The 26,784-nt window shown below is 45.1% G+C and overlaps 1 protein-coding gene across 3 annotated transcripts in view; it reads left to right on the top strand.

The window, feature by feature from the left end:
- The window catches only part of ncor1 (nuclear receptor corepressor 1), a 180,616-nt gene that overhangs the window by 97,895 nt on the left and 55,937 nt on the right, over window positions 1-26,784 (top strand). For all 3 annotated transcript variants that reach the window (XM_033045584.1, XM_033045581.1, XM_033045583.1), the window contains exons 21-31: window positions 1,312-1,822; window positions 5,644-5,776; window positions 6,418-6,604; window positions 9,283-9,450; window positions 11,119-11,291; window positions 12,867-12,905; window positions 13,803-13,923; window positions 16,031-16,135; window positions 19,258-19,358; window positions 20,739-20,910; window positions 23,883-24,026. In XM_033045584.1, the coding sequence (XP_032901475.1) occupies window positions 1,312-1,822; window positions 5,644-5,776; window positions 6,418-6,604; window positions 9,283-9,450; window positions 11,119-11,291; window positions 12,867-12,905; window positions 13,803-13,923; window positions 16,031-16,135; window positions 19,258-19,358; window positions 20,739-20,910; window positions 23,883-24,026 (1,854 nt within the window). The remainder of the gene's footprint in view (window positions 1-1,311; window positions 1,823-5,643; window positions 5,777-6,417; window positions 6,605-9,282; window positions 9,451-11,118; window positions 11,292-12,866; window positions 12,906-13,802; window positions 13,924-16,030; window positions 16,136-19,257; window positions 19,359-20,738; window positions 20,911-23,882; window positions 24,027-26,784) is intronic.

Raw genomic sequence — 26,784 nt, 5'->3', positions numbered from 1 at the left:
GAATTGGCCTCACCAATGCCTTGTACAATTTTAACATTACATCCCAACTTCTATACTCAATGCTCTGATTTATAAAGACCAGCACACCAAAAGCTTTTTTTACCACCCTATCTACATGAGATTCCACTTTCAGGGAACTGTGCACAGTTATTCCCAGATCCCTCTGTTCACCTGCATTCTTCAATTCTCTACCATTTACCATGTACGTCCTATTTTGATTTGTCCTGCCAAGATGTAGCACCTCACACTTATCAGCATTAAACTCCATCTGCCATCTTTCAGTCCACTCTTCCAACTGGCATAAATCTCTCTGTAGACTTTGAAAATCTACTTCATTATCCACAACCCCACCTATCTTAGTATCATCTGCATACTTACTAATCCAATTTACCACACCATCATCCAGATCATTGATGTACATGACAAACAACAGTGGACCCAACACAGATCCCTGTGGCACCCCACTAGTCACTGGCCTCCAACCTGACAAACAACCATCCACCATTACTCTCTGGCATCTCCCATTCAGCCACTGTTGAATCCATCTTGCTACTCCACCATTAATACCCAACCATTGAACCTTCTTAACCAACCTTCCATGAGGAACCTTGTCAAAGGCCTTACTGAAGTCCATATATACAACATCCACTGCTTTACCCTCATCAATTTCCCGAGTAACCTCTTAAATAAATTCAAGAAGATTAGTCAAACATGACCTTCCAGGCACAAATCCATGTTGACTGTTCCTAATCAGACCCTGTTTATCAGACCTGCACTAATCAAGAACCCCCCTTAAATATATCCATTGACATGGCCTCCGAGGCCTTCTGTGGATGTACACTTCTTGATGTACAGAGGCATCTTGGGGTCTAAGTCGATAGCTCCAAGAAAGTGGCAAAAGCTTAAAGGAAATATCCAGTCACTTTGTTTACATGGTGAGTGGTGGGTGCCTGGAACATGCTGCCGGATGTGCGGATGGAAGAAGTGGCATTTGAGAGGCATTTAGATAGGCCTATGGATATGCAGGGAATGGAAGGATAGGGATCTTCAAAGAAGATTAACTTGGCATCATGTTCGACACAGACATTATAGGCCGAAGGATCTATTCAGGTGCTGTACTATTCTAAGAAGCGCTTAAAGGTTTAACAACTTTCAGAACCTGACTGACTGACTGTTGTGTGTTTATTTCTATTATTCTCCACGGTTAGTTCATATTTACTTTATTTGTGTGTTACCGTTAACACCTGCACACATCTTCGCTGTGCTGGATTTTTTTACTCTCATAGATGAATGTAAATTATTTATTCCCAGCAGCCGAGAACAGCTCAGATACTGAAAGTGCGCCTTCACCGTCACCGATGCTAAACAAGCCAAGTAAAGAAAACACAGAGGCTAACAGGGTAATGGGAGAGGAGCTCAACCACTCCACACAGAATATCCCAGATGTACCACCAGCGTCAGCAACACCAGCCGCTGCCTCGCCTGAACTTCACATCAAGCAAGAGATGAATCTGGGCTTTGAGGAGTCAATGGAGGAGCAGAGGGACTCTGATGCTGAGGCAAAGCCTCTGTTTGATCCTCTGGTAAAGACCAAATCAGAACCTGTGGATGCTTATGTGAAGCCAGAAGAAAGCGTGCAGGTTAAAGTGGAGGTGGATGCTAAAGACAGGGAGTTTGAAAAAGCAAGGCAGCAGGAAGCAATGCGGCCTGAGATCTTGGACCTGCCGCAGACTGGAGCACAGATGGAAGCTCAGTCAGACAATGACTCTAGTGCCACCTGCAGTGCAGATGAAGTGGAGGATGGGGAGAGCGAGAGACAAAGGTGGGACCACACACTTTACTTCATGAGTATGGCTGCTGACTTGTGATTTTTATTGAATAGGAATATAACCCTACAGCAGTAAAACTGAATGAATGATTGAATACTTTATTGTCAAATGTGACGTCACAGTGAAGTACTTTGCTTACATATCCAAGGTATGCAAATAGTCGCCACATAAGTGTGCTGACAGTCACAAAGTTTACATAGTATCCGCGCCAGGTTCCTCTTTGTTCCTCCTCTCCCCTACCTCCCCTCACGGAGGTCCCCCCACGCCGGGTCCTCCATTATCCATTGTTCTTACCCCTCCCTCACAGAGGTTTTTTAGGTGAAGAAAATTAGGATTTTGAACGCACTGCCTAATCATTAGAGTGACATAAAATGCTGGAATAACTCAGCGGGACAGGCAACATCTCTGGAGAGAAGGAATGGGTAACGTTTTGGGTCGAGACCCTTCTCCAGACTCTACAATCAACAATCAAGAGAGTGGTTGTCCATTCAATACTAGAGTTTAAAAGGAATTAAATTACAAGTTTAGACTTTAGATATACAGCGCAGAAACAGGCCCTTCGGCCCACCGAATCCTCGCTGACCAGTGATTCCCATGCACTTGCACTATCTATCCTACACACTAGGGACAATTTTACAATTTCTACCGAAGCCAATTAACCTACAAAACTGTATGTCTGACGTGTGGGAAGAAACCGGAGCAGCCAGAGAAAACCCACGGGATCCCAGGAGGAACGTACAAATTCCGTACAGACACGGGTTCAAACAGGGGTCTCTGGCGCTGTAAGGCAACAATTCTACTGCTGCGCCACTATGCCGCCCCGAGTTGAAGGGGGAGGATTTGCAGGGAAATGGGAAAAGATTAGTGGGGCGAAGTAAGTGAATTATTTTTCAGTAGAACTGTTGCAGATCGAATTATTTGAAATTGTCCGTCTCCTGCTATTTGAGATTGATGTAACAGTACGTGGAAGAGGTCCAAGTTCTTAGTACTTATGTGTGCATCTTTTTTGAGACGTATCACTTAACTGGCCTGCCTCTAGTTTCTACTATATCCCCAAATCATAGGTTTCCCACCAAATGCTGTTTGCTTAATATCATAAGGACATAAGTGATAGGAACAGAATTAGGCCATTTGGCTCATCAAGTCTACACCGCCATTCAATCATGGCCGATCTATATGTCCCTCCTAACCCCATTCTCCTGCCTTCTCCCCATAACCCCTGACACCCGTACTAATCAAGAATCTATCTATCTCTGGCTTAAAAATATTCATTGTCTTGGCCTCCACAACCTTCTGTGGCATTGGTTCACCACCCTTTGACCCTCCTCATCTTCCTAAGGGAACATCCTTTAACTCTGAGGCAATGATCTCTCATCCTAGACTCTCCCACTAGTGGAAACGTCCTTTCCACATCCACTATATTCAAGCCTTTAATCATGTCACACTGTAACTTCTCAAATTCAGGCTAACACAAGACTATAAACTAGAGAAAAAAGACACAAAGTGCTGGAGTAATTCAGCGAGTCCGGCAGCATTCCTGATGATGAGCAACCCGCTGAGTTACTCCAGCATTCATGTCTTTTGTTTTGAAAAGCAGCATTTGCAGTTCCTTATTTCTACACTATAAACTAGAAATTGGATGAGAACTAAATTAAGTTGTGACTTTAATTTAATGCTTAAATTCAATGGGATCTCGAGGTCCAAGTCCACTGAACACATTATTAGTTTTTGTGCCCATTTCTTCGCTGCAGAAGTCCTGCTCAGAGGGAAGTTGGACAAGGCGGTTGCTTTTTGCTTGCAAACTCCCTCATAAAACAAACAAGAGGATGGCGCATGGTGTTATTGACTGATCTGCTGAGCTGTTCCAACACTTCCTGCATTAGTCACAGAGTCATACTTGGTGGAAACAGGCCCTTTGGTCCAACTTGCCCAAACCAGTCAACATGTCCCAGCTACACTAGTCTCACCTGCCTGTGTTTGGCCCGTATCCCTCCAAATCTGCCCTATGCATGTTCCTGTCTAACTGTTTCTTAAACGTTGGGATAGTCCCCGCCTCAACTACTTCCTCTGGCAGCTCATTCCATGCACCCACCACCCTGTGTGGAAATGTTACCCCTCAGATTCCTATTAAATCTTTTCCCCTTCACCTTAAATCTATGTCCTCTGGTCCACGATTCACTGACTGGGCAAGAGGCTGTGCATACTCTTTGATTTCAGGTTTCCAATGTCTGCACTTACCTCATTTGCAATGTTACTGTATGTGGTATCATTTCCCTGACATTTGTGACCCCAGGCAGACACAAAGTGCTGGAATAACCCAGCGGGGCAGGCAGCATCTCTGGAGAGAAGGAATGGGTGACGTTTCGGGTCGAGACTTCTAAAGAAGGGTCTTGACCTGAAACGTCACCCATTCCCTCTCTCCAGAGATACTGCCTGTCCCGCTGAGTTATTCCAGCTTTTTGTGTCTATCTTCGGTTTAAACCAGCATCTCCAGTTCCTTCCTGCACATTTGTGACCCCTGTATTGATTCCAGCAGCACCACGTTCATTAGCCTCCCAATGTTAAGTAAACTATTTATTTCTGTTTTCTAACTATAAACCAAACCTTCAGCCATGCCAGTATTTAACCCACAGCCCCTATGCCCAATTTTGTTAAAAACCACTTAAGTGGCACCTCATCAAAAGTCTTCTGTAACCTCACATGCACCACACTTACTGGTTCAGCTCTATCCTTTCTGCAGTCTGCAACTTCAATAAAGTAACAGATTTATTAAATATGATTGTGCTTCCATAAATCCATGTTGACCATGTGTGTCTTTTTAAAATGCCATCACACATAGAGTCAGACAATTGTATATCACAAAACCAGGTCCTCCCCACCACATCCATTCCGCCTTTGTAGCCCTTCTACACAGCTCCTATTTGCCCTGATCAGGATCGTATCTTTAGATGCCTTGCCTATTTAAGTGTCTGTCTAAATGTCTCTAAAACATATTCATTGTGTTTGATTCCACCACCTCTCCTGGTTACATAAGCCACCTGTCAATCTGTGTCAGCACAGTGGGGCAGCGGTAGAGTTGCTGCGTTACAGCGCTAGAGACCCAGGTTCGATCCTGACGACAGGTGCTGTCTGTCCAGAATTTGTACGTTCTCCCCGTGACCTACGTGGGCTTCTGGTTTCCTCCCACAAAAATTGATTGGTTTGTAAGCTAATTGGCTTGGTAAGATTGTAAATTGTCCCTAGTGTGTGTAGGGTAGTGTTAGTGTGCGGCGCAGACTCAATGGTAGAATGGCTTGTTTACGCGCTCTACCTCATAACTAAACTAAACTGTTCTAGAATCAAATGACTTTTGCATGATAAGAACCAGCATGCTTCAAATCCTTTGGTTCTTGGGATTTATTGGATATCAGTCTCATTGATTTCTATCTGCTTTTCCTTCACTTTCGGTCTGTTCTTCACTCTTCCCAGCTTTTTAGGTCTTCATGTATGTTAGACTCATTATAAGCATTTATACCATTCTTGGAATTCACTTCAAACGTAAAGAAAATTCTTTGTCCGTATTACTTTGGTTCAGATCATCAGATGAAATAGAATTAGGCAGTCTGAAGAAGGGTCCCGACCCAAAACGACACCTATCCATGTTTGCCAGTGATGCTGCCTGACCCGCTGAGTTATGTCAGTACTTTGTGTCTTGTTTTGTCAACCGGCATCTGAAAGTTCCTTATTTCTAAATAGAGTTATATGTTGGAATTGTTTAAAACCTCTGAAGATTTGTAATTTCTCAAAGCTGCATATTTCCTTTCTTTTGTGCCAGGATGTATCCTTCAGAATCAAAGCCCTCGTTGCTGAAGCCTCTCAGCTCCATGCTGATGGCTTCAACCATGAAGCCGATGGTTCAGATGGATATCCAGCAACTGCAGCAGCGTGCAGCCATGATCCCCAGTATGGTAAGTGCTTCTGCGCACACCTTCACTCATACACTTTGTATTCTGCATTCATTGCCTCTGTCTCTTCAGATGAAGTCAAACACATGGTGTTGGAAGTACTCCACAAGTCGGGTAGCATCTGCAGCATGAGAAACAGTTGACATTGCGGGTTGCTGATCTGTCTTTGGAGCTTACTCACCAGGAATTTCATTTGTAACTAGCTCCGAGTAGATTACTTTGACATGCACAATTATGTTTTACTTCAATGAATCACTGATGGATGGAAGGTTTTGGACCAAGCTCTGGTAAATAGGCAGTTGATGGTCAGCACAGGCACGATGGGCCAAAGGGCCTATTTCTAAACTATGACTATATTATGTACGATTTATGTGTGTTCCTGTATCTTCCAGCTCTACGTTCTGAGAAGCACACAGAATCATTTATATTTGACTAGGCATTTGCATTTTCTTGCACATGGTATGCTTCCTTCAAACTACAGTTGCTCTCCATTGCTCTTGAATGCAAGTGAGATGGGCAATAAATGCTGCCCTTTGAAAAATTGTATCTTGAGCAGTGAATACAGTTTTATAAATTGAAGGGTGCATATGTTTCTGGAGCAAACATGTCTTGGCCAGTTTTCAGCAATGTTTTCTCTCCGTCAGATGGGGACTCCCTACATGCCTGCTGGTGCTCCTGTGAGTGGCCTCGCACTGCTTCAGCGGCACATCAAAGCCGCCCATGACTGTGCGCTACAGGAGGAACAGGCGCGTCAACATTTGGACAATGAGCGCAGGAATTCTGCCAGCCCTAACATCAGCAGCAAGGGCTGTCCCATCCCAGGCAGAGAAGGTACACTTAATGCAAACAAATGGCATTGATGGATTCTTTGTGTTTTAGAAACTTAAGCTGAAGCTTTCAAAGTTAGGCAGTGCCAAGGTTGGTGTGGAAATTTCCAACTTTGTTTAACAAACACCAGGCGAATAAAATATTGAAATGCACGGTTAGTCCGTTGGCATTCAAAAGGCTACATACTGCCCCGGTCCTTCCTGTAATCTGTTTACACTTTCGATGTCCTTTGTGTGAGTTGTAAAAACTAATTCAGTGTTAAGGGCCTGTACCACTTACCAATTTTTTTCGGCGACTGCCGGCGTCATATCAGGGTCGCCAAAAGATTTTGAACACTTCAAAATCCAGCGGCGACAAAAAAGAATGTTGTGACATTTGAAAAACCACCGCGCATCATACGTCATCGCGCCGCGTCACTGCTGTGTCATACGTCATCGCGCCGCGTCATACATTGTCACGCCGCATCACGCTGCGTATTTTTCGGTGACCTGATTCGTCAGTCAATGATGCCGGCAGTCGCCGAAAAAATCGGCAAGTGGGACAGGCTCTTTACAGTGGCTTCTAGTGAGGGAGCCGCACGCGTGGTGAGTGTCTCAGGGAGGCGTGCGGGCCTGATCCACCCGCCGAACAACCGCGCCGCTGACTACCAGAACGAAGACCGGAATGCACCCTGTTTGGCCCTACTCGCCCCACAGGCCTCCCAGGGGACTGAGGTGAAGCCGGGCGGCGAGGCATGTCTGGGCCAAATACGCAGCGGTGGTGATGGTGGGAGCCGCAGCAGCGGCAGCGGGAGTCTCGGCGGGAGCAGAGTGGGCCTCCGTAGCAATGGGGTCCTCGGTGGCGGTGGGGCCTCGCGGTCGGTGAGGGTGGTGGAGGGAAAGACAATGGGGACCCGGTGTGGGGGGACCACCATGAAGAGCAATGGGGGACGATGGGAGAACAAAGGGGGACCCGGCGTGGGGGAAGTGGGGGGCACTCTAGTTTAGAATCCTCTGCCCAGGGGATAAGTCTGTGTGGGTTTGTTCATTGGTTCCAGTGAAGGCGCTGTGCGATGATGAAAGTTTTATCGTATTGTAGGGTGATGGATTCGCCAAATACTTATGTCTGGAATCAGCATTGGGGACTTGCACATTTAATTTATGTTCATGTCACAGGAGTAGATTTAGGCTTTTGGCCCAACAAGCCTACTCCGACATTGAATCGTGGCTGATCTATCTTTACCTCTCAAACCCATTCCTCCTGCCTTCTCCCCATTACCCTTGTCATCTGTGCTAATCATAACCTGTTAATCTCCGTCTTGGATGACGGCCTCCACAGCCATCTGTGTCAATGAATTTCACATATTCACCACCCTCTGACTAAAAACATTTCTCCTCTGTATGGGTACTTTATTTTATTCTGAGGCTGTGCCCTCTGGTCCTAGACTCTCCCACGAGTGGAGACATCCTCTCCACATCCACTCTATTCAGACCTTTCACTATTCGGTACGTCTCAATGAGGTGTCCCCTCATCCTTCTAAACACCAGCGAGTACAGGCCCAGTGTCGTAAAATGCTCATCATATGTTAACCCACTCATCCCCAGGATCATTCTCGTAGATCTCTTCTGGACCCTCTCCAACGGCAGCACATCCTTCCTCAGAAATGGAGCCCATAACTGTTCACAATACTCCAAATGTGGTCTGACCAGTACCTTATAAGGCCTCAGAATTAAATCCCTTTTTTATATTCTAGTCCTCTCTAAATAAATGCTAACATTACATTTGCTTTCCTTACCACCGATTTAACTTGCAAAATTACCTTTTTGGGAATCTTGCACCAGCTCTCCCAAGTCGTTTTGAACCTCCTATATCTGAATCCTCTCTCCAGTTAAAAAATAGTCTACGCCTTTATTCCTATTTGAGAAGGATTGTGGCAATCAGTTTTCATGCAGTGCTAATATACCATGCACTAGCCTGCGGAAAGTTCATCAAAACTGAGGCCACAGTATTACATTGCTCAGGTTCATGTTAGTGCTGCTGATATTATAATGGTGCTCGTATCCATGTTAGGCACTGCACCTGGTTTGTTGAGGTGATTGTGGGCATAATGATAGAGCAAATAATTAACTAATTTTCACTTAAATGCCAAATTCTCAGGGAGATGAGAAACTTCCATTATACGGTCCTTGTGTGTCCCAGAACTAGCTATCTGTTTCATTTGCAACTTTTCCCTTTTGTCAGCCAGCGGTGGTCAGAGCTGGGAAAGATGTTTGAACCATTGACTTGGCCTCCACAGCCCTCTGTGGCACTGAATTCTACAGATTCACCACCCTCTGTTTGGTAGCGTAACGGTAGCATTAGTTATCACCTGGTGTGGGTTTTCTCCAATATCTTTGGTTTCCTCCCAAACTCCAATGACATACAGGTTTGTAGGTAACTTGGCATGGTGTGAATATAAAATTGTCCCTAGAGTGTGTAGGATAGTGTTCGGTGCGAGGAATGCTGGTCGGTGTGTACTTGGTGGGCCGAAGGGCATGTTTCCGCGCTGTATCTAAACATTCTCAGCTGAGTCGCACATTCCCATTAAGGACCAGCTCACTTGCGTCTCTTCTATTCGCTCCTCATGCTAATAAATTGAAAATCATATTTTGTATGTGATTAATAGTAATAATTGAGGTACATCTGCCTTCTGTCTCCACTAGGTAAATCATACGCCTTCATTCCGTTTCATGATAATCGGCGCGGAATGGAGCAAGAATCTCAGGCGGCAGGGGCCAGATCGGCATCACCTTACAGATTGTCACCCAGAGAATCCTGTAAGCTTTCACCACAACCAGAGATGAGCACCTTGCGGTACAGTGTACCACCAGGTACTGAACCTACAGTTATCCACCGTTTTGTGCGGTGCCTCTGATCACTCGTCTGATCTAGCTAGAAGTGAGAAGTGGATTAGGCAGGTCCCATACTTTGTCCATTCTGTAACTTGCAGCATATCTGTAGGCATTGGTGCCAATTGTTAATCAGACAGAGCAGAATGGTCAAAATACATTGAAGAGGTGGACCAGTGGTACTGCAAATAGTGCAGTCTCTTGGAGTTTGTTTGTTCTGTCTGTGTCCTTCTCGCAGGTGCTTCATTTTATACAATACAATACAATTTATTTGTTATCATTTGAACCTCTTGAGGTTCAAACGAAATTTGGTTTCTGCAGTCATACACATAAGAAAAAGAATCAAGACACAACACAATTTACACAAACATCCATCACAGTGAATCTCCTCCTCACTGTGATGGAAGGCAAAGTCTTATCTCTCCCCTGCACTCCTCCCAATGTCAGAGTCAAAGCCCCCGGCGGGCGATGGTAAGTGTCCCGCGGCCATTAAAGCCGCGCCGGGCGATGCAAGGCTGCGCTCCGGGTCTTGGTGTTGGAGCCCCCGGCGGGCGCTAGCAAGTCCCACGGCCGTTAACGCCGCGCCGGGCGATGTAAGGCCCTGTTCCAGGTACTTTTCAACCCCGCAACTTGGGCGGGAAAAGTCGCCGTTGCGGAACCCCCGAAATGCTCCCGGTGTCACTGTCCACCAGACCTGCGATTGTAGCCTCCGAATCTCCGGGGTCGGGCCGCAGCAGCTCGCCACCACAGCTCCTCCCGCTCCGAACTCGGCCAGCTCCGCGATGGTGGGTAAGTCCGCAGGCACCGCGACTGGAGCCCCAGGTCGTTCCGGTTGGAGGCCGCTCACGGTGCTGGGCCCCAACGACAACGGAGACCCGACAAAGAAAAAGTTGGGTTCTCCGTACAGGGAAAATATTTAAAAGTTTCCCCCACCACCCCCCACACACATACTCAGTTAAAAAAAAACCCCCCACTATAACTACATTTAAACAAGACAAAAAATAAAAAAAGACAGACTGACTGCAGAGGCCGCTGCGACGTGAGTCGCGCCGCCCACCCAGAATTTCTTCCCACATCCCAAAGAAATGTTCACTGTTAGACTAAATGGCCATTGTAACTTGCCCCTATGTAGGAAAATTGGGGATGGGGGGGAGGGGGGTTATTGGGTAGGTGAGAGATACAGTTATGGGAAATGTTGGGGCATGCAATTCATGGGATCACGTTGAAATACAGCAAAGGCATTGAACCAAAACCTTTATGTCATACCATTCCGAAGAAAATTATTTATGTTATCTGAGAAACCTTGCTGTGCAGAAATTGGTTGTGATGTTTCCCCTATTGCATCTGTCACTATATTGAAGATGGATCTCAGTATTCAGAATCAAGCTGAGAGTATAAACTGTTATTGTATAAATATCTCGTTATATGTGACAAATTCCCATGTCATTTTGGTCGCAAAGGTAAGACAGCAGGTAGAGTTCAGATAAAGCAGCTGATGGAAGAGTCGAGAAAGAGACATGACTAAAACAGAAGAACACATTAATGTGGGGTTATATGTGGGGTCTCCAACGCTGGCTGCAGTTTATGGATATAGTCGCTGCACAGAATAGCTTACTTCTGAACAATTGCATTTGTGGCTTCACCTTGCAGTTCTCCAGCCTGCTCCACATCAAGTGATGCAAACATCTGAGGGAGGAAAGATAGTGATTACCCGACCAACAAGACCATCCAACATTCCCTCCCCTCCTCCACTCATCCCTTCCACAAAGCCACAGCTGCCCTGTGAGAAACCATCATACATCATGGGAACCTCCATCTCGCAGGTAAGGAGACATCTCACACAGCACCACTTTGCCATGGAAAAAACAACTCAAATGATGACTCAGTTATATTACATTTGTAATTACATTACATCATATTGGGGGCGGCACAGTTGCTTACAGCGCCTGAGACCCAGCTCGATCCTAACTACGGGTGCTGTCCGTGTGGAGTTAGTGCGTTCTCCCGGTAACTTTGTGGGTTTTCTCCAGGTACTCCAGTTTCCTCCAGTTTCCTCCCACACTCCAAAGACATGGTTGTGGGAGGAAACCATGTTAATTGGCTTTGGTAAAATTACAAATTATCTCAAATGTGTAGGAGAGTGTTAGTGTGCGGGGATCGCTGGTCGGCGCAGACTCGGTGGGCCGAAGGGCGTGATTCCGTGCTGTATCTCTAAAGTTTTAAGTCTACATTTCTGATAAAAAGCAGATGAATTGAACTTTAGTTTAAAAAAAACACCTGAAGTGGGCGGTTGCATTTTATTCAGGGCTGTGGGTGTCCCCCATATTTCCTGAAGGTTTTGTCTACTCACTTCAAGACACAACACAATTTACACAAACATCCATCACAGTGAATCTCCTCCTCACTGTGATGGAAGGCAAAGTCTGACTTTAGCCTTTCCTGTTAACCAACCGATCTTGAGCTCATGTTTCAAGTTGATAAACTTTCATCAGAAAAAGTTAAATGTAACCAAACCTGGTAAATGTAACTAAAACCTTAGGGCACAGAATAAGGAGGAGAGGAGTTCAAGAAATAGGTGAAGTATTGCCAATGTGACTTGGTAGGTTAAACCCTAGACCAAGGATAAACCAACAGGTTCAGCAGGCAGAGCAGACGGGGACATGATAAGGCACATGGAAGGACTAGTGGGCTAAACTGCATCCTTTAAGGAGACTGATGGACTTAGATCAGCATGTGGAAATACTATATAACAATGGCAGGGCGCTATGCAGTGTTGTAGAGCAGGGAGATTTAGGAGTGCAGGTATATAATTCCTTGAATGTGATGTCACAGGAAGATAGGGTGGTCAAGAAGGTTTTCGGTACATTGGCCCTTCATCCGAACCTGACCAGAAACGGCAGCCAATCTTTTTCTCCATAAATGCTGTCTGACTCACCAGTACTTTATGTCTATCTTTGATATAAACTAGCAACTGCAGTTCCTTCCTACACGTATACTTGGTCCCAACTGCCTACGCCTGATACTTGCCTCAATATCTCTAGTCATCCAGGGGTCCTTACCTCTGCCTCCCTTGCCCTTCACCCTAACCGGGAACATGCAAGTCTTGAATGACTTGGAATTCATGGAGTGTGGTGGGATGGAAGGCGAGAAGATGGGAATCGTGCTGGGAAGGGATGGTTGAATGCAGGGGTGGGAAATGGAATGGGATACATTCGGGGACCAGGCAATCGCCATTATGGAGGGGTGCCCTGAATTCCACTTTTTGTTTTGAGCCTTATGCAACATGTTGTATTCAACTGCTAATCATTTAGTATGATAAAGAAACTATTTGAATGCAATGGCATGAATAAATGGGCAATGAATGCAGCCACGTGAGAATGTCTTTAAACTCGTTACAGCAGTACATGGATGCAGCAGTCTGCCAGAGTCGGTTACAGGTATGGACATTTCAACTACTTGCTTCAATTTCTGTAAACATTGATCTTTGCATTTGTTATATGACAGTGAGGTAGCTAAGGGTGAGAGAGAACAGCCCCTGTAAAAATATATGTGGTATGGAAAGCATGTTGAGGCTGCTAATATTTATACAGCAAGCCTGGTCACTCCCAACATAGTACTGATAGTTAAAGCCGACGTACACAATATGCATTAATAAACTAGCCAGAATTGACTGGGCAGGAAGGTTTCTGAGGTTGAAAGTCAAGACCTGGAAGTCTGCAGAGATGCACAGCTGAAGAAGAAACACATGCATGCCACCCACCATCACTCCCTTGCAAAGATGCCCATCAATGGGAATGTGAGGACTTTATTAATGCAATGTAACTACTTCAGTCCATTACAAAACTGAGCTGTCCCTCGAGAAATATGGGTGTTTGAAACCGCAGTAAACCTTGAGCACTAGAACTAATATTTAGATTTTGAAAGATACATTAAATTATGTACGGTACAAAAGTGCTGGAGAAACTCAGCGGGTGCAGCAGCATCTATGGAGCGAAGGAAATAGGCAATGTTTCGGCCCGAAACGTTGCCTATTTCCTTCACTCCATAGATGCTGCTGCACCCGCTGAGTTTCTCCAGCACTTTTGTACCTTCGGTTTTCCAACATCTGCAGTTCCTTCTTAAAAACATTAAATTATGTAGCCTAACATTTGAACTTCCACTGAACCGATGCCTTAATTTTGAGTAGATACCTTTGAGAAATGTAATAACCAACTTATGTCATCTTGCGGTAAGTTATATTTTCGCTAGCCCTTCAGCTAATGTTGAACTATTAAATGGAATATGTGTTTTAGCAAATATGGCCGATTGAAAATAATGTTTCTTTTCCATTTCAGATAGCTCCAGGCGTGTATCTACCACCTCACAGCCAGGTATCTTATAGCCAAGAAGCTGTGAAAAATGCCGTGGGTTCTATCTCCCTGGGTCTCCCGAGGCAACAGGAACCCGTGAAACCTGGTGAGCTCCACTTGATATCCATTTCGGGCACTGTCACTGGCTAGATAGACATAAAAAGCTGGAGTAACTCAGCAGGTCAAACAGGATCTCTGGAGAAAAGGAATAGGTGACGTTTCGGGTCGAGACCCTTCTTCAGACAGAGAGTCAGGGGATAAGGAACGAGAGATATAGACGGTGATATAGAGAGATATTGAAAGTTATACAAAAAAATGGCGATGATGAAGGAAACAGGCCATTGTCAGCTGTGTGAGAATGAGTACAGACAATGAGAACAAGATGACTTTGAAGCTGGTATGACATGGGTGGGGAGGGATAAAGAAAGAGGGAATGCAAGGGTTACTTGAAGTTAGAGAAATCAATATTCATACGCGGGATTGTCAGCTGTCCAAGCAAAATATGAGATGTTGTTCCTCCAATTTGTGTCTGGCCTCATTATGACAATGCCTTGGACAGAAAGGTCAGTATGAGAATGGGAAATATCTCAACGATCAAGGGACAACAGTTGCTTAGCAAAGCTACATGGCATTCTTGTGAAATAATAAGCCATTTTCAAAATGTTCTTCACTCACAAATGAATAAGCAAGTGGGGCATGTGGAAGGAACTGCAGCTGCTGGTTTACACTGAAGTTAGGCACAGAATGGTGGAGTAACTCAGCAGGACAGGCAGCATCTCTGGAGAGAGACAATGGGTGATGTTTTGGAAACTTCACCCATTCCTTTTCTGCAGAGATGCTGCCAGTCCCGTTGAGTTACTCCATCATTTTGTGTCAATTAGCAAGTGAAGCATGCTCCGTGGGAAGATTGAGATTAATGGTATTTAAGGGAAAGTTGGTTAAGAAAAAAGGAAAAAGAAGCAGCAGTAAGCCCCTCTCCCCTTGCTCCTGTATTTTGCAAGATACCGGCTGGTATTTTACCTCAGCTGCACTGACCTGCACTAACCTCTTATCTCTTTATGTGGTTAATATCGTAAAAATCTAGTACTCTCCCTCTTTCTGTCTCTGTCTCCGTCTCCATCTCTCTCTCTCCGTCTCTCTCTCTCTCTCTCTCTCTCTGTCTCTCTGTCTCTGTCTCTCTCTCTCTCGCTGTCTCTCTCTCTCTCGCTGTCTCTTTCTCTCTCTGTCTCTTTCTCTTTCTGCCTCTCTCTCTCTATCTCTATATCTGTCTCGATGTAAACTACCGAGGAAAACATACCCGTGGATGTCGGGTCCCTGATGGGGGAAAAAAGATTGTGATGGCAGCCAATCAGACGGGAGGGGCGGGGGAAGTGGGGGCGCTGTTTTATCTCGCTAGCACAGAACTCGCTAAATAGCCCGCTGCATGGAATGCTGCGGGCCGGATAAAATCTTGTGGCAGGCCGGATGTGACCCGCGGGCCATAATTTGGAGACCCCTGCTCTAAATCTATGTTCTCTTTCCTTATCTGTCTCTGATATGGCGAACTGATTCCTGCAGTCTACTCCAATACAGGTTAACCACCGATTTTTTAACAACTGGTGGTTTGGCCCACCCACCCCCTTTAATCCAGACACAATCTCCCCCAGAAAATGCAACGCCTAGGCCGGGTGAGGTGGCCGATCCCAACCTAATCAGGACTTCTGGTCGAATATACCGCCTGCAGCCAGTGCTGTGGAACTCCGCCCGGCCGGAGCCGGCTGATCTATATCCTTGGCTGACTTCCGTGGCCTACTTTGCGGGCTGACATTTGTGCGCCCCGAGGCGGTGACCTTCGTTGGTCCAGCAAAGCAGATAATCCAGAAAGGCTCTGGAACCAAGGTTGTCAGAAAATCAGTGGTGGACCTGTAATATCCCTCATTTTGTAACCCTCAATAATGTCCCCACGTAACCTTCTCCACTCCAGAGAACAGATCTAGCCTTTCCAGCTTCTCCTCATAGCTGAGCTACTCTTATTGCTGCCAACATCCCAGTGGGTCTCCTCTGCAGCCTCAGCAGTGCTGTCACATCCTTCCAAGTGGTGACCAGGACACCACGCAGTTCTCCAGCTGGGGCCTGACCAAAGCTTTATAAAGTTGGAGTCAAATCTCCTGCTCTTGTATTCACATAATTTTTTTTAAATAGTTAGCTTGAAACGGTTTTGTGCTTGTTTCCAGGTTCGTTACAGTATATTAAACAAGAAGAGCTCTCTCCCAGGAGCCATAACCCTCAGCCTGAGGGCCTGCTGTCCAGGGCAGCCTATGAGGCAAACATGGTGAGAGGTAAGGGGACAGTGAATTCAGGGTCTCTCTTCTGAAAGCATTGGTTACAATCACAACATGCGCAATCCTGCCCCTCCACATGCTGAAACCACAAGTACCTACAAGTACTCCATGGCTCCGATCAAATTCCAGGTTTCTGCTGCAACGAGCCTGCAAGATGGAGTGGTCCTCTTGCATCCCACGTCCCAACCTTGTAGACATTCACTGCATTCTCTCTATAGCAGACAAAAAGTGGCAATTACTTTGTTGAGGTGAACTACACACATTCCAACAACCGGCGAGAGATAGAAGGGCAGGTTTGTAGACAATCGACAAAGTCTAACGAATTTGAGTGGTAGATTCATAAAGCACGGAAACATGCCCTTCTGCCAGCTTGCCCTTGCTGATAAGATACCCCATCTACACTAGTCCCATCTGCCCACCTTTGACCCATATCCCTCTAACCTTTCCTATCCATATATCTGTCCAAATGCCTTAAATGTTGTTGGCTTATACTAATGTTTTAAATATTATTATAGTACCTGCCTCAACTATCTCCTCTGGCAGCTCGTTCCATATTCTCACCACCCTGTGCGTGAAGAAGTTGCCCCTCAGGTTCCTTTTAAATATTCTACCACTCACCTTAAAACTATGTCTCCTGGTTCTTGATTCTTCAGCTCTGGATGAAAGACTTTGCATTTACCCTATCTATTCCCTTCATGGTCTTATACACATGTCTATCAGATCATCCCTCGTTCTTCAAGGATAAAGTTCAAGACTGCCTAACCGTTTCCTATAAGTCAGGCCCTCAAGTCCTGGTGACGTCCCTGTAAATCTTCTCTGCACTCTTTCCAGCTTAAATTTGCTGGAGTTCTGTGAAGATGGAACAGACATGGTGGATAAAGGGAACCAGGAGACATTGTTCATTTGGATTTCCAGAAAGCATTTGATAAGATAGCACACAAAAGGCAGAAGAGAAGAGCATGCAGGGTTGGTAGGAATATATTAGGAGTACAGGAGATTAGTTGTCCAACAGAAGACAGTCAGGATATCAATTAGTGGATGCCACGAGTGTGGTGGTAGAGCCTCAACAATTTGCAGTCTTCATTAAGACTTGGATGTAGGGACTGATTGTGCTAAAACTGTGGGTTCGCAAGTTGTGAGAACACCAGGGGAACAGGCTCTTTGGCCCACCATGTCTGTGCCAACCATGATGCTAGTTTAAACAAATACAATTTGCCTCTGTGGTCTATATCCCTCCGTTCACTAGGTGTGTTCATGTACCTTTCTAAATGCCCCTTAAATGTTGCTATCTTACCTGCTTCCACCACCTCCCCTGGGTGCATGTCCCAGACACATTACACTCTGTGTAAAAAAATAATGCCTCGTAAATCTCCTTTAAACTTTCATCCTCCCATCTTTGAACTCAATTATTCAAATATTCGACAATTGCACCTTGGGGGGGGGGGGGGGGGGAAGTTATGACAGTCTACATTCTCTATGCCTCTCATCATTTTATATACGTCTATCACTCCCCTCAGCGTCTGATGCTAAACTATCCAAGTCTGTCCAACCTCTCCTTGTGGCTATTACCCTCAAATCCAGGCAGCATCCTTGTTAACCTCCTCTGCACCCTCTTCAAAGCCTCCTCATCCTTCCTGTAATGGGGTGCCCAGAACTGCCTAAATAGCCAACATTTTATAAAGCTGCAACATGACTTCCTCACTTTTATCAGAACGAGCCTACAGAGGAATTTAGATGAACGTGAATGAGTAATAAATTGGCAGGTGGAGTGTAGTAACCATAACCATATAACAATTACAGCACGGAAACAGGCCATCTCGGCCCTTCTAGTCCGTGCCGAACACTTACTCTCACTTAGTCCCATCTACCTGCACTCAGACCATAACCCTCCATTCCTTTCCCGTCCATAACCCTCCATCCCGATGGGATGTTGTCCATAATAAATGAGTGAAAAAGCGAATTAAATGGGAAGAGCCTGCAAAATGTTTGTATGAAAGGATCTGGAGGTCCCAGTGCATGAAGCAAAGGGTTGGCATGAAAGCATAATCAGTAATTAGGAAGGCTAAAGTAATGTTGCAAATGGGTATGGGGAATAAAAGTAATAATGTCTTGATGTAACTTAGCAGGGTGCTGGTGAGACCACACATGCAGTATTGAGTATGGTTATGGTGTAAGGAACAATGTACTTGCAGTCAAGGCAGTGCAGGGAAGGTTCGCAGGTTTACTCCAGGGATGAAGGGGATGACGTGTGATCTGTTTGGTTTGGCAGTCACTGGGAGCTCTCTGCACGTAGCCTCAGGTCAGCAGAGGGCAGCACGTTTAGCTGCCGTAACTCAAGCCGGCATCAGTGAGTGGAAACCCGGGGAAGTGGTTGTGATCAATACTTGCTTCGACGCATCCTGATTTCAACAGTAATTTCAAGGTTCTTTCATTGAAGCAGCTTCCTGGCAATACATTGCCTCCTTTGGGCCTTAGCGAGCTGCATGATGGATTGGATTTGGAAATAGTTAAGTAGACATTGCAGTGCCGGTAATGCTATAAAGGATGGCACAGTGGTGCAGCGGTAGAGTTGCTACCTTACAGCGCCAGAGACCCAGGTTCGATCCTGACGACGGGTGCTGTATGTACAGAGTTTGTACGTTCTCCCCGTGACCTGCGTGCGTTTTCTCCTGGTGTTCCGGTTTCCTCCCACACTCTGAAGACGTACAGGTTTGTAGGTTCATTGGATTCTGTAAAATTGTTAATTGTCCGTAATGTGTAGGATAGCGCTATTGTATGGGATGATTGCTGGTTGGCGCGGACTCGGTGGGCCAAAGTGTCTGTTTCCACGCTGTGTCGCTAAAACTAAAGAAGGCTTGTGCTTGGAACCAGGCTTACTGTTCACTCCTCATGAGGAACAGTGGTCACCAGCTGACAGCTGAGCCATGCTGCTAAACTGTCTAATAGACTTCAAATGAGCTCAACTTCCCATCGGGATGCCTGAAAATCACTTCCTAACTCATGGCAACAGGTTTATATTGCGCTGGGAACGTGGATGACGTGGTAGATTATCTGCAAAGACCATTGACAAATCGCAGTTGTCACAGAGAAGAGCATGACCATCCTCTTGTTTCCCACAGGTGGGCAAATAGCAACTATCCAAGACACAGGTATGACAAGATGCAGCCCAATAAGCAAGGTCTCTGCGGAACCCCCTTCGTACCGCGGCTCCATCACTCAGGTATGTCCTATTGTCTTCCCACTCGACCTCCTACAACCCACCCACACTCCAGGGACCCTCCTCATTGCAGGGACCCTCTGTGAGGGTCGACCCCCCGTCTCCCTCTGAGTTGACCCTCACCCATCCCAGAGTCTCCCTGTGAGGGCAATGAATAATTAATTCTGTGGCGACTTTTTAAAATTAATATACAGGAACTTATATGTTGCATATTAAGTGACTAAAAGCAACATGCAAACTGGATGATTGTGAGCGCTGGTGTGACCATGGGGAGGCTGAGCCCAGGAATCTAACGGCAGTACCTGGAGACCGATCAAAGCCATGACCAGAGATTAATTTGAAGTCTATTGAATGAATGTACAGTGGGTTTGGTAACATCAGGCCTCACACCAGTTAAAGAACAGGCAGACTTGCTGACTTCAGCAACAGAAATGCAGGCAAAGCCAAGAGCCAACTTCAGGTTTCTGTCAGCGGAGAAGATTTATCGATTTGTAGGTTGTGCACAATTGCAGCAGTGGGAACCCTGCTCTGCTCTTAATGCTTCCCCTGTGAAGAATGTTGATTCCACTGTGGTGGATGTTCATGTTATATTCAATTTGTATTGTGCTCTTTTGTTTGTATGGCTTCATGGTAAGTCAAATTCCGCTGTACCTTAATTGGTGCATGTGGCAATAAATGTGAACTTGCACTTGCTTCCCCCTTGGCAGCGAGAGTTGCTCCTGAATATTCCGTGTTTCAGGCAAATATGCCGTGAAATATTTGAAAATGGTCTCTCTGCTCGATACCTGTCTGAAACGACAGCGCTGGGCCAGCAGAGAGGAGCTGAAAGGGTGGCACAATGGCGCAGCTGTAGAGTTGCTGCCTTACAGTGCCAGAGACCCAGGTTTGATCCTGTCTTCGGGTGCTGTCTGTATGGAGTTTGTACATTTTCCCTGTGACCATGTGGGTTTTCGTCGGGTCCTTCACTTTTCCTCCCACATCCCAAAGATGTACATGTTTGTTGGTTAATTGGCTTTGGTAAAATTGTCCCTAGTGTGTAGGATAGCGCGAGTGTACGGGGTGATCGCTGGTCGGTGCGGACTCGGTGGGTCAAAGGACCTGTTCCCGCACTGTATACAGGCCCTTTGGCCCAACTTGCCAACACCGGCCAACATGTCCCAGCAACACAAATGCTACCAGCATTTGGTCCATATCCCTCCAAACCTGTCCTATCCATTACCTGCCTAATTGCTTCTTAAATGTTGGGATAATCCCTGCCTCAACTACCTCCTCTGGCAGCTTGTTCCATACACACACCACCCTCTAAAGTCTAAAGGAGGTGGTGATTCAAATTCACAGCAAAGAAAATGATGAGAATGAGATGGGAATGCATTTTGTTTGCAGGGCACCCCGGGCTTGTCACAGCAGGGCATCGCTGCAGATGCGCTGTTAAAGGGAGCAATCAACAAACTGGCGAGTGAAGATTTGGGCAGCCCCGAGCAGTCCCGGGAAGAGGCAATGTCCAAAGGTCACGTCATCTATGAAAGTAAGAGTGGCCACATATTGTCATACGACAGTAAGTTCATACTTTTTAATTATTCTTCATGGTGTGTCTTTGTAGAAACATCAGCACAGTTTCATGACTCCTCCAAATCTTCCTCCTTCAGACTGCAATCTCATTTCTTTGCACATACAACATGTCAAGGGGGAATGGATTAATGTGCAGGAAACAACTTGCAATCATCCCTTCGAACCTTCTCTGCCATTCAGTGAGATCATGGCTGAACCAATCTTGGCCTCAACAGCAGTCTTCTAGTTTCTCCCCATACCTCTTGACTCCCTTGACGTTCAAATATCTATCAGTCATCATCTAGAATAGTAGTCATCGAAGGGATGGAGAATGGCCTCCAGTTTTTATATTACTGCAGGTTCTAGTGAGAGGTAGAAACTAATGTTCCTCTGAGAAGCTTAAATGCTAAAATATTGTGCATGTGTTCACTGATGACTCCAATTTGATTGAGTATTTTGAAGAGATAGCAAAAAGGATTGATGAGGACAGGATAGTAGACATTGTCCACATGGACTTAACCAAGGCATTTGTTAGCGTATTGCATGGTAGGCTGGTCCAGAAGGTTAGATCACAGCTAGACAATTGAATACAAAATTCTCTGCGTGGAAGGAGACAGAGGGTGCAGTGAAAGGTTATCATTCCGTTCGAGGTTTATGACCAGTGGTGTGACAGGTATCGGTGCAGGATCTACTGTTGTTTGTCATTTATGTTATCTACTCCATAACCAATCTTCAGTCCGTGCCAATGTATTACCCCCAATGCCATGCACTATCATTTTACTTAATAATTTCTTGAGTTGCTCTCTATTGACAGCCCAATGGAATTCCAAGTTCACCGCACAATCTGGTTTGCCTTTTGCTTCCAATTTTGTCGTGGCTCAAGTAGGGATCTAGAGGTCATTACGCTTATCATTCTGCTCTTCAGACCCTCGGTATTTACACTCAAGCTCACACAGCACCGAAGCAGGCCATGACACTGATACCATTTCCCCCTTCATATCCTGCCCACCCCTCATCAATTTCCCTTGCCCCCCCCCCACTATCAGTCCTCTACACCAGATGCAATGTACATCAGACAATTAACCTACTAACCAACACCACTGGCACTCCGGACTGGCATGAACACCAGCGGTTGCTCCTGCTGAGTGGATTCTGCCACCACACTGACAATCCATGCTGGCACCAGACAGTGGCTGCATGCCCACTGGCTAACATTCCTTGCCCATAGTGTATTCACTCATCCAGAACCGTCTGATATAATCAATGCTCACTCATCACCTGTTAGATACGTCCTCAGTCCTGCCTGAATCGTCATGCCCATTGAATATCTACCCTCATTCCAGGCTGGCACTGTGTACCTCTGTCACCTCACTAATACCTGATAGCACGAGACTGCTGCCCATGCCTATCGGATGCTCACTCAGACACTGACATTCCATGCTCATTCCATCCCATTGAATAGCCAGACCCCAGACTGAGTCTTCATGCCCATTGGAATCTCACTCGAAATGACAATCTGTGCCAGGGGATACTCACTCCAGACCGATGCTGTCTGCAATTGGATTATTCAGAGCACATCGCATAGTTATTGAGTAAAAACAAACTCCGGATTGATAATTTGTTTGCATTAGTAAACACTAAATGCATTCCAACTGGATGTTCCCTGAGCCCAGCCTGATACTCCAGCTCCACATCTATCTTCTACTCAACTGTGAGTGCCCTTAATGTGGTTTGAAAATGAAAATATGGTTGGTTTGAAGTAAAAATGCACTGCAAATGGTTGTTTGGGTTGAAGTAAAAATGCACAGCGAATGGTTGTTTGGGTTGAAGTAATTGGTGGAGAGGTGGAATTGGTGGAGAGGTGGAATATTGCGTCGGGGGACCAGCCCTCCCGTGTGAACATGGGACCCAACGGGTCCCACTTAGTCTAGTATATATATCTAATGCTAGATTGACACTCCAGATGCAAGATTCAACCCAGCCGTATCAATACTGATGAGCAACTCTTGCATGCCCTCTCTCTCTGTCCCTCCCCCACCCTAGTTGTTCTGCTAGTTTCACTGATTATATCCCTTTGTTATCACCTCTTCCTCAGCCAACAATGCACCATTGTGGACTCCACCTTTCCTTGGTCATCGGTGTAGGCTCTGATTTGTTCTTTTCATACCTTTCATTCCTTTGTTCTTTGCACATTTTCATACCTCTACTTTCCCCTGACTCTCAGTCTGAAGAAGGGTCTCAACCCGAAGCGTCACCTATTCCTTTTCTCCAGCGATGCAGCCTGGCCCGCTGAGTTACTCCAGCATTTAGTGTCTGTATCCAGATGCCCCTCTGGGTACTGCATGATCACTCACCTGCAAACACAAGGTCTTGTCCATCTATTCTAGCATTAGCTATAACTGCTTAAAACTCTCTTTCAAGACCACCAGCATAATCAAGGATGTATCCCACCACAGACACTACCTCTTCCCCCCTCCTATGAGGCAATAGGTATGGAAGTATGAAATCACACACCTCCAGATTCAGGGACACTTTTCAAGCTGTTATCAGGTAACAACCATCCTATCACCAACTACAGAACGGTCCTGACCTACCATCTACCTTATTGGAGACCCTTGGACTATCTTTAATCGGATCTTACTTGATTTTATCTTGCTCTAAAGGTTATTCACTTTATCCTGTATCTATATACAGTGGATGGCGTGATTGTAATCACATATAGTCTATGCTGACTGGATCGCACACAACAAAAGAACTTTTCACTGTACCTCAGTATTGTGACAATAAACTAAACTGGGTAGCTCACAACAATAAAGCTCTTCACTGTACCTCAGTACACATGATGATAAACAAAATAAGCAAAAGAGTTATATCATGATGTTTCAAAACATGCGTGTATTTGCACAGTCATTTCTGGCATTGATAAGAAGCTGTGGTACAATGTTCCCATTCATCTGACATTGTTCTTCATCCCAACAGCTGCAAAGAATGTACGGGAGGGTACGAGAAGTCCCAGGACAGGCCTAGAGCTCCACGGCGTCAAGCGGAGCTACGATCTCATGGAGGCTGGGATGAATCGAGGACTCTCAATGCGCGATTCTCCAGTGCCTACACCATACGAGGGTACGACTGGGGAGATGCCACAAACACTCGGCTGTATTTTGTTTCAAGTTTAATTGTTAAACTACATACGGATCTTGCCACTGGCGTTTCCGACTTATGGCTCCGTGTAGATACAAGCAACTGCAGATGCTGGTTTACAAAAAAAGACACAAAGTGTTGGATCAGGCAGCATCTCTGGTGAAAATGGATGGGTGACATTTAGGTTTGGGACCCTTCTTCAGACTGAAAGAAGAGTCGCCTGTTCATGTACTCTAGAGATGCTGCCTGACCCGCAGAGTTACTCCACACTTTGTTTTGTTTTTTGTATTTGGCTCCAGCTTAAAAGATTCCTCTTGACGAGCAAGTCTCCAAGCAGTCTCGGTCTCGTACATTTTGCTTATGTGGTTTAAGCTTTGGGATGAGGTCCTGCTCTATTTCTCCGGTTTCCTACCAAAATTGTTTCTGTTTAGTCAATTACAGTGCCCTCCATAATGTTTGGGACAAAGACCCATCGTTTATTTATTTCCCTCTGTACTGCACAATTTGAGATTTGTAATAGAAAAAATCACATGTGGTTAAAGTGCACATTGTCATATTTTATTAAAGGCCATTTTTATACATTTGGTTTCACCATGTAGAAATTACAGCTGTGTTTATACGTAGTCCCCCCCCATTTCAGGGCACCATAATGTTTGGGACACATGGCTTCACAGGCGTTTGTAATTGCTCAGGTGTGTTTAATTGCCTCCTTAATGCAGGTATAAGTGAGCTCTCAGCACCTAGTCTTTCCTCCAGTCTTTCCATCACCTTTGGAAACTTTTATTGCTGTTTATCAACATGAGGACCAAAGTTGTGCCAATGACAGTCAAATAAGCCTTTATGAGACTGGGAAACAAGAATAAAACTGTTGGAGATATCAGCCAAATCTTAGGCTTACCAAAATCAACTGTTTGGAACATCATTAAGAAGAAAGAGAGCACTGGTGAGTTTACTAATCGCAAAGGGACTGGCAGACCAAGGAAGACCTCCACAGCTGATGACAGAAGAATTCTCTCTATAATAATGAAAAATCCCAAACACCTGTCCGACAGATCAGAAACACTCTTCAGGAGTCAGGTGTGGATTTGTCAATGACGACTGTCTGCAGAAGACTTCATGAACAGTAATACAGAGGCTACACTGCAAGATGCAAACCACTGATTAGCTGCAAAAATAGGATGGCCAGGTTACAGTTTGCTAAGAAGTACTTAAAAGAGCAACCACAGTTCTGGAAAAAGTTTTTGTTGACAGATGAGATGAAGATTAACTTATATCAGAGTGATGGCAAGAACAAAGTATGGAGGAGAGAAGGAGCTGCCCATGATCCAAAGCATACCACCTCATCTGTGAAACACGGTGGTGGGGGTGTTATGGCCTAGGCATGTATGGCTGCTGAAGGTACTGGATCACTTATCTTCATTGATGATACAACTATGGTGGTAGCAGCATAATGAATTCAAGTGTACAGACACATCCTATCTGCTCAAGTTCCAATAAATGCCTCAAAACACATTGGCCGGCTGTTCATTCTACAGCAAGACAATGATCCCAAACATACTGCTCAAGCAACAAAGGAGTTTTTCAAAGCTAAAAAATTGTCAATTCTTCAAGTCAATCACCCGATCTGAACCCAATTGAGCATGCCTTTTATATGCTGAAGAGAAAACTGAAGGGGACTAGTCCCCAAAACAAGCATAAACTAAAGATGGCTGCAATATAGGCCTGGCAGAGCATCACCAGAGAAGACACCCAGCAACTGGTGATGTCCATGAATCGCAGACTTCAAGCAGTCATTGCATGCAAAGGATTTGCAACAAAATACTAAACATGACTACTTTCATTTACATGACATTGCTGTGTACCAAACATTATGGTGCCCTGAAATGGGGGGACTGTGTATAAACATTGCTGTAATTTCTAAATGGTGAAACCAAAATGTATAAAAATGGCCTTTATTAAAATCTGACAACGTGCACTTTAACCACATGTGATTTTTTTCTATTACAAATCTCAAATTGTGGAGTACAGAGGCAAATAAATAAATGATGGGTCTTTGTCCCAAACATTAAGGAGGGCACTGTATGTCAACTTTTATCCATCAGGGAAGAATGTGTTAGAGTACTATTGTGCCTGAATAGAATTCCTTTGTGCTGTTAGCTCCTCCTAGCATTTGATGGATTGAAACAATAATGAATCAAAGGGGTATTGGTAGGAGGATGTGGAGAGGATGTTTCCTCTTGTAGTTGAATCTATCACGAGGAATCGGTGTTTACAAATGTTTAAAACAGATTAGATTTGTTTTGCTCTCAATTTCATGATAATGGTATTTAAGAGGCTTTATAGTCTTACCATTGACTGGTTAGCATGCGACAGCTTTTCACTCACTGTACCTTGGTACATGTGGCAATAAACGTAATTATCTAATATGCAGGAAAGGGAGAGATACTGCATGGAGGTAGAAGCGATGAGTTTAGCTTCATATTTAGCGTAATCTGTGGGCGGAAGGGCCTGCCCTGTGTTGTACTGTCCAATGGTCTATGAATCTTTAAAACAATTCTTCTTATAAGGCAGTGTCTTTGAATATTCTTAAAGAGAGGGGGTTTTCACAAGATAAGCAAAGAGGTGAAAGGTTATCACATGAAAGCAGGATTGAGATTACAGGCAGTGATCATATTAAATGTTGGAACTGGCCTGAGGGGCTGAGCGATCTTATTCTTTTATTAATTCAGATGTTCATGTG

Source organism: Amblyraja radiata, chromosome 28 (assembly GCF_010909765.2).
Source record: "Amblyraja radiata isolate CabotCenter1 chromosome 28, sAmbRad1.1.pri, whole genome shotgun sequence".
Classification (NCBI taxonomy): domain Eukaryota; kingdom Metazoa; phylum Chordata; class Chondrichthyes; order Rajiformes; family Rajidae; genus Amblyraja; species Amblyraja radiata.
Note: the sequence above shows the minus strand (reverse complement) of the source record. Positions and strands in the feature narration are given on the sequence as shown.